This window comes from Phaethon lepturus, unplaced genomic scaffold (assembly GCF_000687285.1).
Source record: "Phaethon lepturus isolate BGI_N335 unplaced genomic scaffold, ASM68728v1 scaffold53073, whole genome shotgun sequence".
NCBI classification, from domain to species: domain Eukaryota; kingdom Metazoa; phylum Chordata; class Aves; order Phaethontiformes; family Phaethontidae; genus Phaethon; species Phaethon lepturus.
Window position 1 is genome coordinate 2,346 of NW_010532253.1, and position 12,872 is coordinate 15,217.

The window sequence follows — 12,872 nt, forward strand, 5'->3', positions numbered from 1 at the left end:
GACAGAGAGAATGTCCCTGCTCATGCCAGAAGACATTGCTTATCTTAAAAGGGATGACTTTTTCAGGCCATCACCTGGACTACCAGCTCATTCCTCAACCCCCACCCCCCCGCCTTTCTGCAGTTACTTATTAAAGAATCACAGAATCATTAACGTTGGAAGGGACTTTTGAGATCATCAGGTCCAGCCATTAACCCAACACCACCATGCACCCTAAGCCATGTCCTAAAGCACCACATCCACACATTTTTTGAACATTTCCAGTGAACACTTCCATCCATTAAATCACTGTTTCTTCAACAGGAAACCCAAGAAATCACTGTTGTTCACTCTGAATATAGGATTGTTCATATTTAGAGTATTTATTGTGGCAAAACAATTCATAGGTTTCCTTTAAAAGATTTTTTTCCATGTTTAGGAACAAATGGACTCTACATGAAGAAAGGGAAAACCATATCTTGTTTTGGAAAGAACACTGAATAAGACCACATGCAAAGTTCAAACAGTCTTTTTAAATAGTTTTCTCTCAAAATGTATCATTAGTTTTGTTCAGCTTCTCTAGTTTGTAAACAACTATGTAATCAATGAAAATATATTTAGCCTACCATTAAAAAGAGATGTCTCCAGTATTAATTGGTAATAATAGTAAAATCATATGCAAGACAAAAATATTAGGATCTAGCATGCTTGTCCTTTAACAAGTTCTATTCCAAAATTATATTACATATATTAATTTCAACTTTGTAAATGTTGCATAATCTCAAATCTTTGAGTAGTCAGACAGTGATAAAAAGTTATTAAGAAACTGGACAACCTTTCTGTATTGTGAATGCTATTCATGTCAAACATTATTTGCTAGTAAAGTGCTGTTACAAGCAAAATGAAATTGTTAGTGTCTATTGAAAGCAGATGACATTTTTTAGTAATATTCAAATTGTATTTGTTTTGGCAAATAGTTAAAAGCTTAGACATGTTTGTTTAACCACCCAAAACTAATTCAGTATAAATAATATTGGTTTCCAATATTTCTATGCTAAAAGGCACATACTAATGTTCCAGCAGTTAGTTCAAGTGAGCTTTTGCATGTAGAGGTTTCATTGTGCTTTTAAATAGTTACTGATTCAGTATGACCTCAAAAGTGACATTTGTGCATGTCTAAAATACCTTCTCACAAATGAATCTCACACTCTGAAGGTGTAATTTCGTTAAGATTATATATATCTATATAACTATGCTTGTTGATCTCTATAGATCTACATAGATATACACATATACATATATTCATACATATACACACAAAAGGGTAGCTTCTGGAACAGCAGCAGAAAGTGCAGTCTATACTTTTTTGAATTGTCTTCATAATAGAAAGTTCTCGGTACAGAGTTTTCAGGTTTCAGACATGAATTGTCTTGGGATTTGTGAGATCCAAGGGATTATTTGTGATATTGCATGTGTCCCACATTACTTTCTTTCCTTACAGGCTGCTTCAAGCTCACTTCACTTCCAGAAGAGATGATTGGCAAATTATTTTCCATGTGATACTGAATAAGATGACCCACGCTATCAAATATATGGTCTTTGGTTCTCACCTATTGAGAAGCAGAAGAATATATTTACAGTTAGATTGTGCTTATAACTGGTTGGACAGGAGCCTAGCACATTCAAGTCAAAAGACATCTAAGCCACACAACTCACTAGAGCAGGATCATTAGGCTGTAGACAGTAATTCAGACCTATCTTTTGACTTGCTGTTAGCCGACATGAAAAGCAGAGGACCAAGTTAAAGAGACTGTATGTACAGCTGGGCTGATTCTGCTACAGGGAATGAAATAAGCCTTTTTTTTTCCCCTCCACAGAAGATATATTTTTCCCTAAATCCCTCTGATGATTACTTCTCTGATTTACTCTCTCCTCTAAGAGATGTCACTCAAGAATACTCCTCTAGACTTGAGCAGAAGCAAGCAGAATCGAAGTGACAACAAACCAGCTCTACCTTTTCTGTATCCAGAAGTGTGTTACTAATCAAATTAATTGTTCAACATTAGGGTTATTTTTCTAGCAATATAATAACAACTCAAAGGATGTGTATACACTAGTTATCACCACCCAGACTAACAACAATATTTAAGTACCTCACTTCTATTTCCATGGTACTTCAGTTCTTATAGGTTCTTGAATTGAACTTTCAGACCTACTGAAGTCACTGGCAAAATTTAAATTAACCTGGATGGAATCAGATCGGTTCCACTTCCTGGAATGCATTTCAACTGAAATACGTGAGCAGCCATGAAATTTCAGTGTATGAAAAGCTCATACCTTGCCCTCAGGATCCACCAAGAGCAGATGCTTTGCTTGCCCTCCCTGAAGTCCACTGAGGACGTACTGACCAGGTGACGTTGTGCTCTCTCGCACCAGAAAATCCCCATCATTGACTAAGAGGCTCTCTGCTGCTTTCCTGTTTAATTTGCCATGGTAACAGTCTTCATTCTTTAGCTGTTGCTTTATTTGTGGCAGAACACAAAGACCAGCTGTGTTGCTTGTGGCACTCTGCTGAACAGCTTCTGGTAACTCTAAAATTAAATGAAAGGGAATGTATTGGACACTTCACCTAGAACTTCATCCTAGAAAGATGCGAGACGGTATTTTTTATAGCTTTTAAAAAATTCAAATGGTTCAGTCTTGAAGCTGTGATCAAACCAACCTTACAGACTGTAATAACATGCACACATGAATGCTCACAACCTTTCAGTGCATTAGGTAAAATTATCACACAATCTCCTCCCATACCTTAGATGGGAAAGCCTTGAGTTACTAGGCAACAGGGATTGGAAATGGGAATTTTTCAGATGCTCTACTGTTTTGGGTTTGTATTTCTTTGATTGTATTAAAAAGTCAAACCTTCCCTGTAAAAACAAGATTTTTGTTCTTTTTTAGCCACTTTTTTAAGATCTAGTTTTTCCTTCTTCTTTAACAAGCTCTGAAGAGATTGTCACGGATCATTGGGGGAGTTATGTTGAGTGGATCCAGCTATGTGCAGGAATGTAAGACAACATGGCCAACGTAGCCAGAAGGGAAGGACTACAGCATGATGCATCTGCTGTGAAAAAAATGAACAATTACTGAATGTACTAACAAAACTGGGTGGTTTGGGATATAGCCAGTCAGACTGCAAATGATTCACAGGCAGGATTTTTCTAAGGAAAATAAGAGGATACCACTTCTTCAATGGAATTGTGCAACCTAAGGCTCCTCAGGATATAGCCAGTTCCTTTTAGTGCATAATACAGCCCCGGGTTGGAAACATCTCAATGGTCACTAATTTCTTTTACTGCGGTTCTCTCCAGTCCTTTGCCCACTTTCTTGTGTGGAGCCAACTCTGATAGAGAAAACACTTGGTGGGAAGTCATAAAAGGCAAAGCCAATAAATAAAGTATTTTCAATAATGAGGACAATCAGTAGCAACTATATAGTCATCTAATGGATATGCACCACTTTGAGTAATTAAGTCAAGACTTAATTCGACATACATTTAATAGATAGTACTGATCAGTTTGATTTAGAAATTACTGGATGAGATTCAATAGTCACTTATGCAAGAATTGAGAAAAGATGGTCATAACAATCCCACTTTGACCTTGCCTGCTACTGCCTGTGAAGCAAAGGCATCTGAAGCCACTTCCACCTTGGAGTGGTTAGATCATGAGCATACAGGAGAACCCTCTTCCTTGAGGTATGGTGCATTCCCAAGCTTTTATATCATTTTAAAGACTTGCTTATAGTAAGTATTTAATAAATAGTGTGGAACACTATTTATTGTCATCAATCAACTACAGAAGATGAAAGGTTACTCTGCTTGCTTACCATCACTACTTTTACTCTTTAATCCCCGTTGTCTTGAATTTAACTACAAAACAAAACACAACCAGGAAGGATTTCTTCTCCCCATCTTTTCTATGTTTCTTGCGGGGAAACCAAAATCTTTCTCCATGCACACAGATGACAAGACCCCCTCTTTTCAAAGCTTAGAAAGATACGGTATTGCAATGGGAACCTACTGGCCTGACGCAGCGGGCTCCCATGGATCTGTGTTGTTGCTGTACCGCGGGCTGTACAGACTGCAGACTGCAGCGTCTGTGTGTTGATGTAACACGGATCATCAAAAAGATCTGTTTTGTAGGCAGCCTTCAATAGTGTTGCCTCTTTTTTTGTCTTCTGTGATCTTTCACCACAGTTACCTGCAATTAGTATATAGTACGCTCAGATTTCCTTTTTTTTTTTTTTAAACTCAAGGTAAAATAACCGTAAAAGCTGAAATAGGAACATTGTTGTTCTTATATATCCCACTAAAGTAATTCAGAAGGAAAAGAAAAATTGGCAGATGAACTCATTTTCCCTTATGTCTAGGTACACTATCCGAAAGGAGTTAGAATGAAAGTTTTCAAAAATGTTCCTCACTGGTTCAATTCTGCTTCAATCAATGCCAGCAGCAAATCCTCAACTGACTGAAAAGAAATTAAAACATATGACTCTACAGAGACACAAGCCATATATGTTGTTTGTTGCAAAACCCTTTCCTTCCCCTCTGCACCACAAAAAAGGCTCGTGGGAAGCTGAACAATTCTCTATCTTGCTATTCTGGTGGAGCAGGGAAGATAGAGGAGGTTGGCCTGGAGATCCAAAGCCACATCTGTCAGGTTAGGATCCAAGCCTAGGAACAGGCTAACAGAATATCCCCTGCAGGGTATGAAAATAATAGCACTTCAGCTAGCCAAACAGCACGCATATTTTTGCTCTTTAGCAAACATTTTATTCATAGACCTATTCATTCATTCTTTTATTTGTTCACCCACTCTTTGTAGAAACCATTTGATTCTCGTTTCCTTAAATCAGAAATAACACAAGAAACTGAACTATTCCCTGCAGACAGTGTAATGCATCACTTTAGAGCAGTGCAGGTGGGAATTCAAAAAGGACCTTTTTGTGCCATGAAAGAGATGAGCTGAGGAAACGTGCTCAGGGCATCAGCTGTGGCAAAGGAAGTCCAGAAAGAGATGGAGGCTGCTGATCTCCCGGGGTCCCAGAGAGCAGGTTTTGCTAAAGGCAAATTGATCTCGGGCACAAAGCCACCCAAGGCAGGGGAAGGCACAGCCACACTAAGCCAGTGACACTGGAACGAAGGGCACAGGCTGTGCTGGAACAACCACCCGATGCTGATGGTTTGGGTGTCATCAAGCACTTGTAGGGCTAAGGGGTATTTTCAGAGACTGATAAGCAACGAAGTATCTTCATTTTTCAAAGGGTATGAAAAGGAATAAAACAACAAAGAGTATGAAAGAGAATGAAAAAAACAAAGAGCTACTGTACAGTATCATGACAAGTAAAATGAGTAAGTCTGCCAGCAGACATGAAGATAGATTAGCAGTCTTTAGAAAAGCTGTAAGGCTTTTTTTCTGCCCTTCATCTAGGGAACTAGGAATGACCCAGTTTCACCCTATTCACCATTGTATTGAAAGCCAAGGGGTAGCTCTTCCAGGCAGTCTGCCTTGGGTAATTCTGCATATGCATGAGAAGAAAAACAGAGTACATACCCATGGTTTTGTTTTCTTCTGGACAATTTTCATATATATTGATGAATGTCGGGCTGCCTGTCTGTAGAAAAATTATAAAAACAGTCATGTAAAGTAGTCCCTTAGAAACCTCAGGTAACTTTAAAACATCCATGCACCAGTGAGTTGGGATACAGGTAACTAAACGTATCTTCTTCACCAAAAAATTCCTATTTCCTCAAATAATATTCCATGCTGGTACTCTTCTTTCTACAGGGCGTCATGTCTGGACATACTCCAACCCCACAGAGACCGCTAACTGCCCAGTTATGTATCTAAGGTTTAATATATACAGTATAACTCCTAGGCAATACAGTTCAGATTTTCTTATAAATGTTCCTTTCAATAAAAACAAGGAGAAATAACTATAGACATCATGGTTTGAAAGTGAAATGGTCACCAAGCTGTGTGAGTAGCACTAGAAGGTCATCAGAACTGAAAGGAAAAACAAGAAGTAACACCCCATGGAAAAAAGGCATTTGCATGTAGGGTAACTCCTTGCAACACCTCTGGCGAGTTTCAAATGCAAACTCACGATATAGTCAAACACATTTTTAGATAACTGTTGGGGAGAGAGAGACCTTCAGGCCCACAGCCGAGATGTGGAGTACAGTTGAGTTTAATAAAGCAAAAAATGGACAGAGCAGTAGCACAGGAACCTGGGAGCAGTTGCCACCAGACACAAGTAACACTTGGGAGCAGCAACTTTTTAGACAGCACCAACTGGATTCCAGTGAGCACGTCTGAGTGCGCTCCCTCTGGGGAAACTGGTGGTGCCTGCTTCCCAGGGTGGGGAAATGGCAGTGTTTCCAAGAACTTCCACAGCAGGCTTTGAAGTCTGTGCAGCCAGTCTGAACTCGGCTGGTTTTACTCCCTGACTGATTGTTTTTTTATTCCCCACCATCCCAGACAAGAGCCACAGATAGATGCACCTTTTGCTGCTGTGGCTGATTTAACAGAGCCTCTTGAAACACTCCAAGGGTAATTAATGTACATACATTGCAATCAATTAATGTGGTATGTGTAGGTTGTAGAGCATAATGGACAGGATGAAATATTTATCAGATCACAGAATCAGGAGCCAGGAGGTCCCAGATTTTGCAGATGTTCTCTCAGACAAGCCATTTAAATCTGTATCCATTTTCTTCTCACAGCTAATGAGTGAACAAGGGGATATTACTTGGTCTCCTAAAAGTACTCTGAGGACAAACCAGTTAATATTCAGAAAGTGCTTTGGGATTCAATTATGTACTAAGCGTCATTAAATCTAGCCTAAAAAACCCTTTCCCAAGATAATCAGGACCCGGTTCTGATGTTAATGCCATGCTTTACACCACAGTAACACTTCATTATTCAGTCCCATAATAGGCAGCAAATAGTTATCCCAGAAAATTATGTACTTACCAAGCAATACTGTTTTTTGGATTGTATAAGACAGTTAGCCCTTTGGTCTGTTTGCATTTTCATTCGCATGTCTAACACTCCACCAGTGGGAGGCTCTTTCGCTGGAATTTCATTGTAATATTCATGATCCTCCTTCTCCTGTGAATTCCCAGCTGACGCATTAGCATTTGCTGCCTCACTGAAAAAATATGAAGAAAAAAAAAGCAACTGATGTAATCAACCGCTTTCTAGTGTAGGAAAACGTCCCGTGTTTGCGCATCGCACACTACACAAATTAGCCATATGGAGGCTGTAAAGGGCTTTGGGCCTGAACTTTCAGGGCTGTTTATCCTTCCAGTTACTTTTTCTTGAATTAAAAATGGACCCATCACAGTTTGGGATGCAGGGAGGTACAGTAATTTTCTTAGCACCAGGCAGCCCAGATCCCTTTTCTTTGACTTGAAAATATAAGAGCCACCTACTGAAAGTTTAAGAGAAGAGTGCCAATGCATTGTTCACTAAGGTGTCCAAAAGGTAGACCATAAAACCAATTCCTCTGTCTTCTTGTCTCAACTGTATAAACCTAGAGGTTGCTGGGGGGCTGGGGGCAAAACACTTACAAGAGAAAATTAAAACCTCATGGCATTTAGTTAGACAAGCCTGCAACTGTTTTAGAAAATCAAATATTGCTTAAAAAAAAAAACCACAGTACTTTTCCTGAGTGGAATGTGCTCTGATTTTAATAACCATAATCAATCAAAAACCACAATCAAAAACTGTTCTGTTTCAGCTTTTTTCAGAAAAAAACCAGTGAATGACAGGAAGGAGAGCACCCAATGTTTCCCTTGAGCTAAACCAGAATAATGATAGTTTAAATGTACAGCTGATACACTGCAAAACGGCTAGGTGCTTCCTGCACTGTCTCCGGTCCCGAAATAAAAAGCTCATCTCAAATCTTACTTTTCTGTTTAACAAGAATATAATTGGATAAAAAGCCTCCAGCAGGAAAAAGATAAAGTTCAAGTAGTTGATTATGTGATAGGCAGTGCAAGTACTTGATTATGTGATTCATAGTGGTTTGGAAGTGACTGACTCATTCACGCAGCAATATCCGATTTCTCTGCCCGAGGACTGTTCTCCGAGGCTGGCTGTGGGTTAGGCTCAAGGAGGGAATCTAATTAGCCTCTTCCATTTCTCCTTGCCCTGATTTACTTGTGTCATAACCTAGCAGAGTTTCATAGGAAAGGCTCTTCCTCTGGTTATTGTCCCCAGGGAAAACAGACCAATTTTAGCAGTGGAACGGCAAGAACCACTATGTACAATGAAATAAATATAAACTGCTGTTATGTAATAAAACCAGTTCTGTTGCATCGCATCAGGCACTGTCCCAGTAACACTGCCTGCACAGCGGCTGCCGGTGCTCAGGACGCAGTTAAGCGATGCTATGGCTTTACGTACTCGTGGGAGGTAGAAAGCAACCAAATTCGGCGTCACAGGAAAGAAAAGACTGAGAAAAATAGGCAAGGTTAACCTGTGAGGAGGGACATACATTAGAGCGAGAATAGTGTCCTCAGTGCAATGGAAAAAGCGTAATTGAAGTGGGGGATTGCGGTCCAGAAATTAATCTAGGCCCTATATGTTCAGCAACGTGCAGAGGACAGGGCTTCATACTTTAAAATGTCAAGCAGTGGCTGTGTTACATCAGCCTCATGTACTGAAAAAAAGTCATTACCAGGTGGAATCTGAGGCCACTACCAGGACATGAGCGGAACAGCAGAAAGGTGAATTACAATGGCTTTTTTGCCCCACCACACATTTTCCACAGCGGCAGCAAGCTGAAACTTGGCATGGGTCAGACCTGAGCTCAGCGTGTGTGAGTGCGCAGTATTTATAGAGCTGAACTTACTTGGGCAGAGTAATTTGCACATTTGTTCAACTTGCATGACTTAAGGCTGTTTTAGCTAAGGAACAATACAGCTAAAATCTGTGTTACACACCTGCACAAATGTCATGGAAATCAATGGAGTTTACTAGTCTATTATACTTTGTACATGCAGCATATATTACAATTAGCATATGTCCAGAAAGCATATCCAAAACATCTTACTTACGGATCACTCTTTGGAGTATATTTTTTCCTGAAAATTACTAAAGAGAAGGAAACCACCATTCAAGCGACTGAGAATGTGCTGACCTTTCATTAGACGTAACGAGGCTAGATGGGTTCCTCAGGTACTGTTTGAACCGGAGCTCAAAAGCCTGCCCTATGGTGTTTATCACCTCCTGTGCCATCCCATTGGGACATTCCAGTATGTGGCATGCTGCAAAGAGACACCTTACTTTAATTAAAGTAAATGCACTTTATACAGAAGAGAGAGACACAAGTTATATTGCTTACAGCAGAAAAGCTGGGCATGAAATTATGCGTCTAGATAGCTTTAGGACATTACACAGACTGAGATTTTTGATGTGTTAAGGAAATTGCTCTAGGTATTTTTAAATAATACTATCAACTTATACCTCAATAAAAGAAACTCTCCATTTATGTTTCCAGCATGGACTGTTCCTGTATCCCCTTTCCCCCCGCTGCCTGGCAGTAAGCAGAAGCAGGGGAGAAAACCAGCCCCGCCATTGCGCGGTTTTCATGTGGAACGGCATGAAAGCACAAGTATGAGTGGCTCCGGCAGCCTGGGGCAGGGCTTCCTCAGGGCAAGACCATGCTCCTGCCACCAGTCCTTGTTCTCACACACAACCTCAGGGAAGTTCCTCCAGCAGCGAGTGCCCTGTGCCCAGGGCTGGCTCTGCCCTCCGCGAGCCACCATCAGGGAGCACTCATGGTGCGGGGCCAGCTGCCAGCCCTGCCTGCGGGCTGCCGGGGTACGGGAGTTCTGCACATCCCAGCATCAGTACCAGGACTTACTGGTGAGCTCACAAGATGCCCCAAGTTAGTCAAAACAGCGGTGATAGAGCCACAGAGAGGTGGCAGGACAGGCTGTAACTGCTGCATCCCAGCTTCTCCAGAGAACATCCCGATTTTCTGAGCCATCCACCACACCTTAGAGTGAGCTCTCTTCGTGAGCTGCCACTACAGCAACTTCATAGCCATCAGCAGCGTTGCTCTGAGAGCAGTCTGACATGAAAGCAGCAGCCAAAGGCCAGTCTTTCTTGTACTGCAGGCAGATAGTAAGTGATGGAAAGGGATCTTATCCCCTGGGTTAACCTCCAGAGGGGAGAAGGTCCCACACACCTGCGAGTGTACGAGTATATACCCCTCTCTGCTTTCCAGCAACATTCCCGGGAGTCTGGGTTAGATGAGGAGGCTTATTCACTGCCTTTCCCCTGGAAGTTGTCCCAGAGCCGGGCAGCTGCCCCCCTTGCCAGGCTCTGCCCTTCCTCCCCAGGCCAGCTTGGGAAGGCTCCTACCCCTGCCTGGAGCCAGCAGCTAGTACAGCTCTAGCCTGATCTGCAGATTCTCACTTCGTCGCACAAAGAATATGATGTTTAAAGCCACAGCCTGCATACCATCACCCATATCCATACAGGGAGGTCAGGAATTGTATGGAATATTTAATATAAGAAAGCTACTGAACAGCTAAACTCAAACAATTCCTTGGTACAGATAAAGCAATCATATAAACACGTATAACAATCTGAGAATTGTTTCCATACCTCTCTGATTAACAGGATCTTTTGCTACATAGGCAACGTAGTCTGTTGTATCCTATAAGAAAGAAGACAACAAATGTCTTTATCATTATGAACAACGCTACCACCATAGCAAAGCAACTGAGTATAAAGAGATATATTTTTAGCTTTAAAAAGCATGCTTCTTTCAGGGAAAACAACCAGAGCTGCTAGCAAAGCTGGCTAAAGGAAGGATGAGTGGCACACTGGTGGCTATTGATACAGCAATTGTCATGGAATCTTTTTCTTGTGAAAAATGCACTAGACCATTTGGCATTCCTCGGGTCTTCAATAAACTGTGTTTTCAATTCCAAGCCCTGCAACAGCAGTAGAAACACAGCCGGTGCCTCACCAGCAAGCAATGCTGCTCTTTTCTGCTGCTCCCACAGAGCTCGAAGCCTCCCCTGCAGCACTAGGGCTGCGTGACTGCCAGTCACAGCTTTTAGCTGGGACAGTCCTTATCAATATCAGTGGAAGATAAAATACTGCCAAAATACTACAAAGGGCAAGTCAGAGTATTTGCAATTTGTAGCGTGAAGATTGAGTTTTGAAGGCGTCTTAGAGAAAAGTTGATCTTTAAAATATTGCAGAATACAATAGGCATCTGATCTCAATCACTGCTGCCTGATTTTAGTCCAGCTATGATCAGGTTAAATTACTCTGGACCTCAAGGCTGCTGCTGAGGTCAGACAACTTCAGGATAATCAGTTGTCTGTTTCAGATTCTCTTGCCAGCCAACACTGAAATAATCCTCACTTTTTCTAGTGAAACTGAAAAAGGAACTGGAATAAAAAAATTAACATTTCTAGCATACTGCAAAAGCAAAGAGCTGCGTGATAATTCAGTGTCGTAGTAAAAATGGTGAGGTAATGAATAACATTCTCTTAATAATTAAAGATGCATTTTGTTATTTTGGCTCTTTAAGGTAGGATGGGGAAAATGCAATTTGCAGCTTAAAGGCATGGCTCTCTTGAGGGCAGATGCAATCAGCTGGCAGGAAACAAGGCCCCCATTTGCAATATGCACAAGAACAATCATTTAATAATTCACAAAGAATGACACGAGAGGCAGATCTTAGGGCCAGCAGAACTTGTCCTAGATATTTTTTTTTAAATCTCCAAAGTTAATATCATTAAAACAAAGCAAGCTAAATATTTCCTCTGCATTTAGTGAGCTCAATTTCCTTCCTCTTCCTCTCAGGTTTTTCTTAAAGTTCATAAATATTTTAGGATACACTTTAAAAATAATTAGATCTAGAGAGCAACTAGAAACTAAAGTAACTGGAGCAGTACCTGCTATTTTTATATCTTTGTAATATTTATGCACCTGCATGGACGACTTTGCTTTAAAATAAAGCCCAAATAGGCTTTATTCTTGGGCAGAATATTGCTACTCCTTAACAGTGCAGAGCAACACCGAACTGCGTGTAGACCCTCAACATGGGGGTGGGTGGAGAGGCATGTCCTGTGGAAACCATCTCCCATTTTAAATGTAAAGGGAATTTTAGAAAAACTACCTGAACAAGCTGCTAAAATTGCCCCTTATGTGAAAGGCCAGTAGATTTATAGTTACCACCACTGAGCAAGACCTCCATTTTACATATTGTGTGAGTAAGGAAAGCGTCACCAGCTGCACCAGCAAACCCATTTCCTGCAGCAGATCTGTGTGCAAGCACAGCTCTTGGTGGTCCTGCCATCAAGCACTCACCAAACCCAGCCCTGTGTCGCCTGTGAGATCTGATGGGATCACTGTACGAGACCAAAGCAGGATAATAATATTAAAAAAAAAAAACCCACTGAAAAATGTAGACAAGCGCTGGAGAATTACTCATCCAGTTCACTGAGCAGAGGTCTGAAAACACATCCCTAAATTTTCCAAACTGGAAACGTTACATAAAGTAGACAGTCAGCATCTAGGACACGGTACGTACTTCAAAACCAAGACAGCTTAAGGACATACTTAAATTGTTTAACTATCAAGAAAACTGGAACTGGGGAATGAAGCACTGTGATGCTCAGCACGGCGGCGCGCCGGCACTCGGAGCTGCCTGGAAATCTGGGTCTGCAAAGCCCACGGACTGCATGGTACAGCGCGGCGTACCAGGGCAGCACAGGCACCCGGCCGTGAAACTTGAACTCCTCAGACTCTCTGAACGCCTCAAGCTATCGACGGGATCTGTAAGGATGTAGCCCTTCGGAA

The 12,872-nt window shown here is 41.3% G+C and overlaps 1 protein-coding gene across 1 annotated transcript; it reads right to left on the reverse strand.

The window, feature by feature from the left end:
- Window positions 1-874: 874 nt before the first annotated feature.
- On the reverse strand, window positions 875-10,710 carry SHC4 (SHC (Src homology 2 domain containing) family, member 4; the record flags this gene model as incomplete). Its single annotated transcript, XM_010284771.1, has 7 exons — window positions 875-1,589; window positions 2,317-2,570; window positions 4,056-4,235; window positions 5,589-5,649; window positions 7,011-7,188; window positions 9,184-9,310; window positions 10,659-10,710. Coding segments are annotated over 7 exons (1,008 nt in total), but the record flags the coding sequence as incomplete, so codon positions are not given.
- Window positions 10,711-12,872: the final 2,162 nt, after the last annotated feature.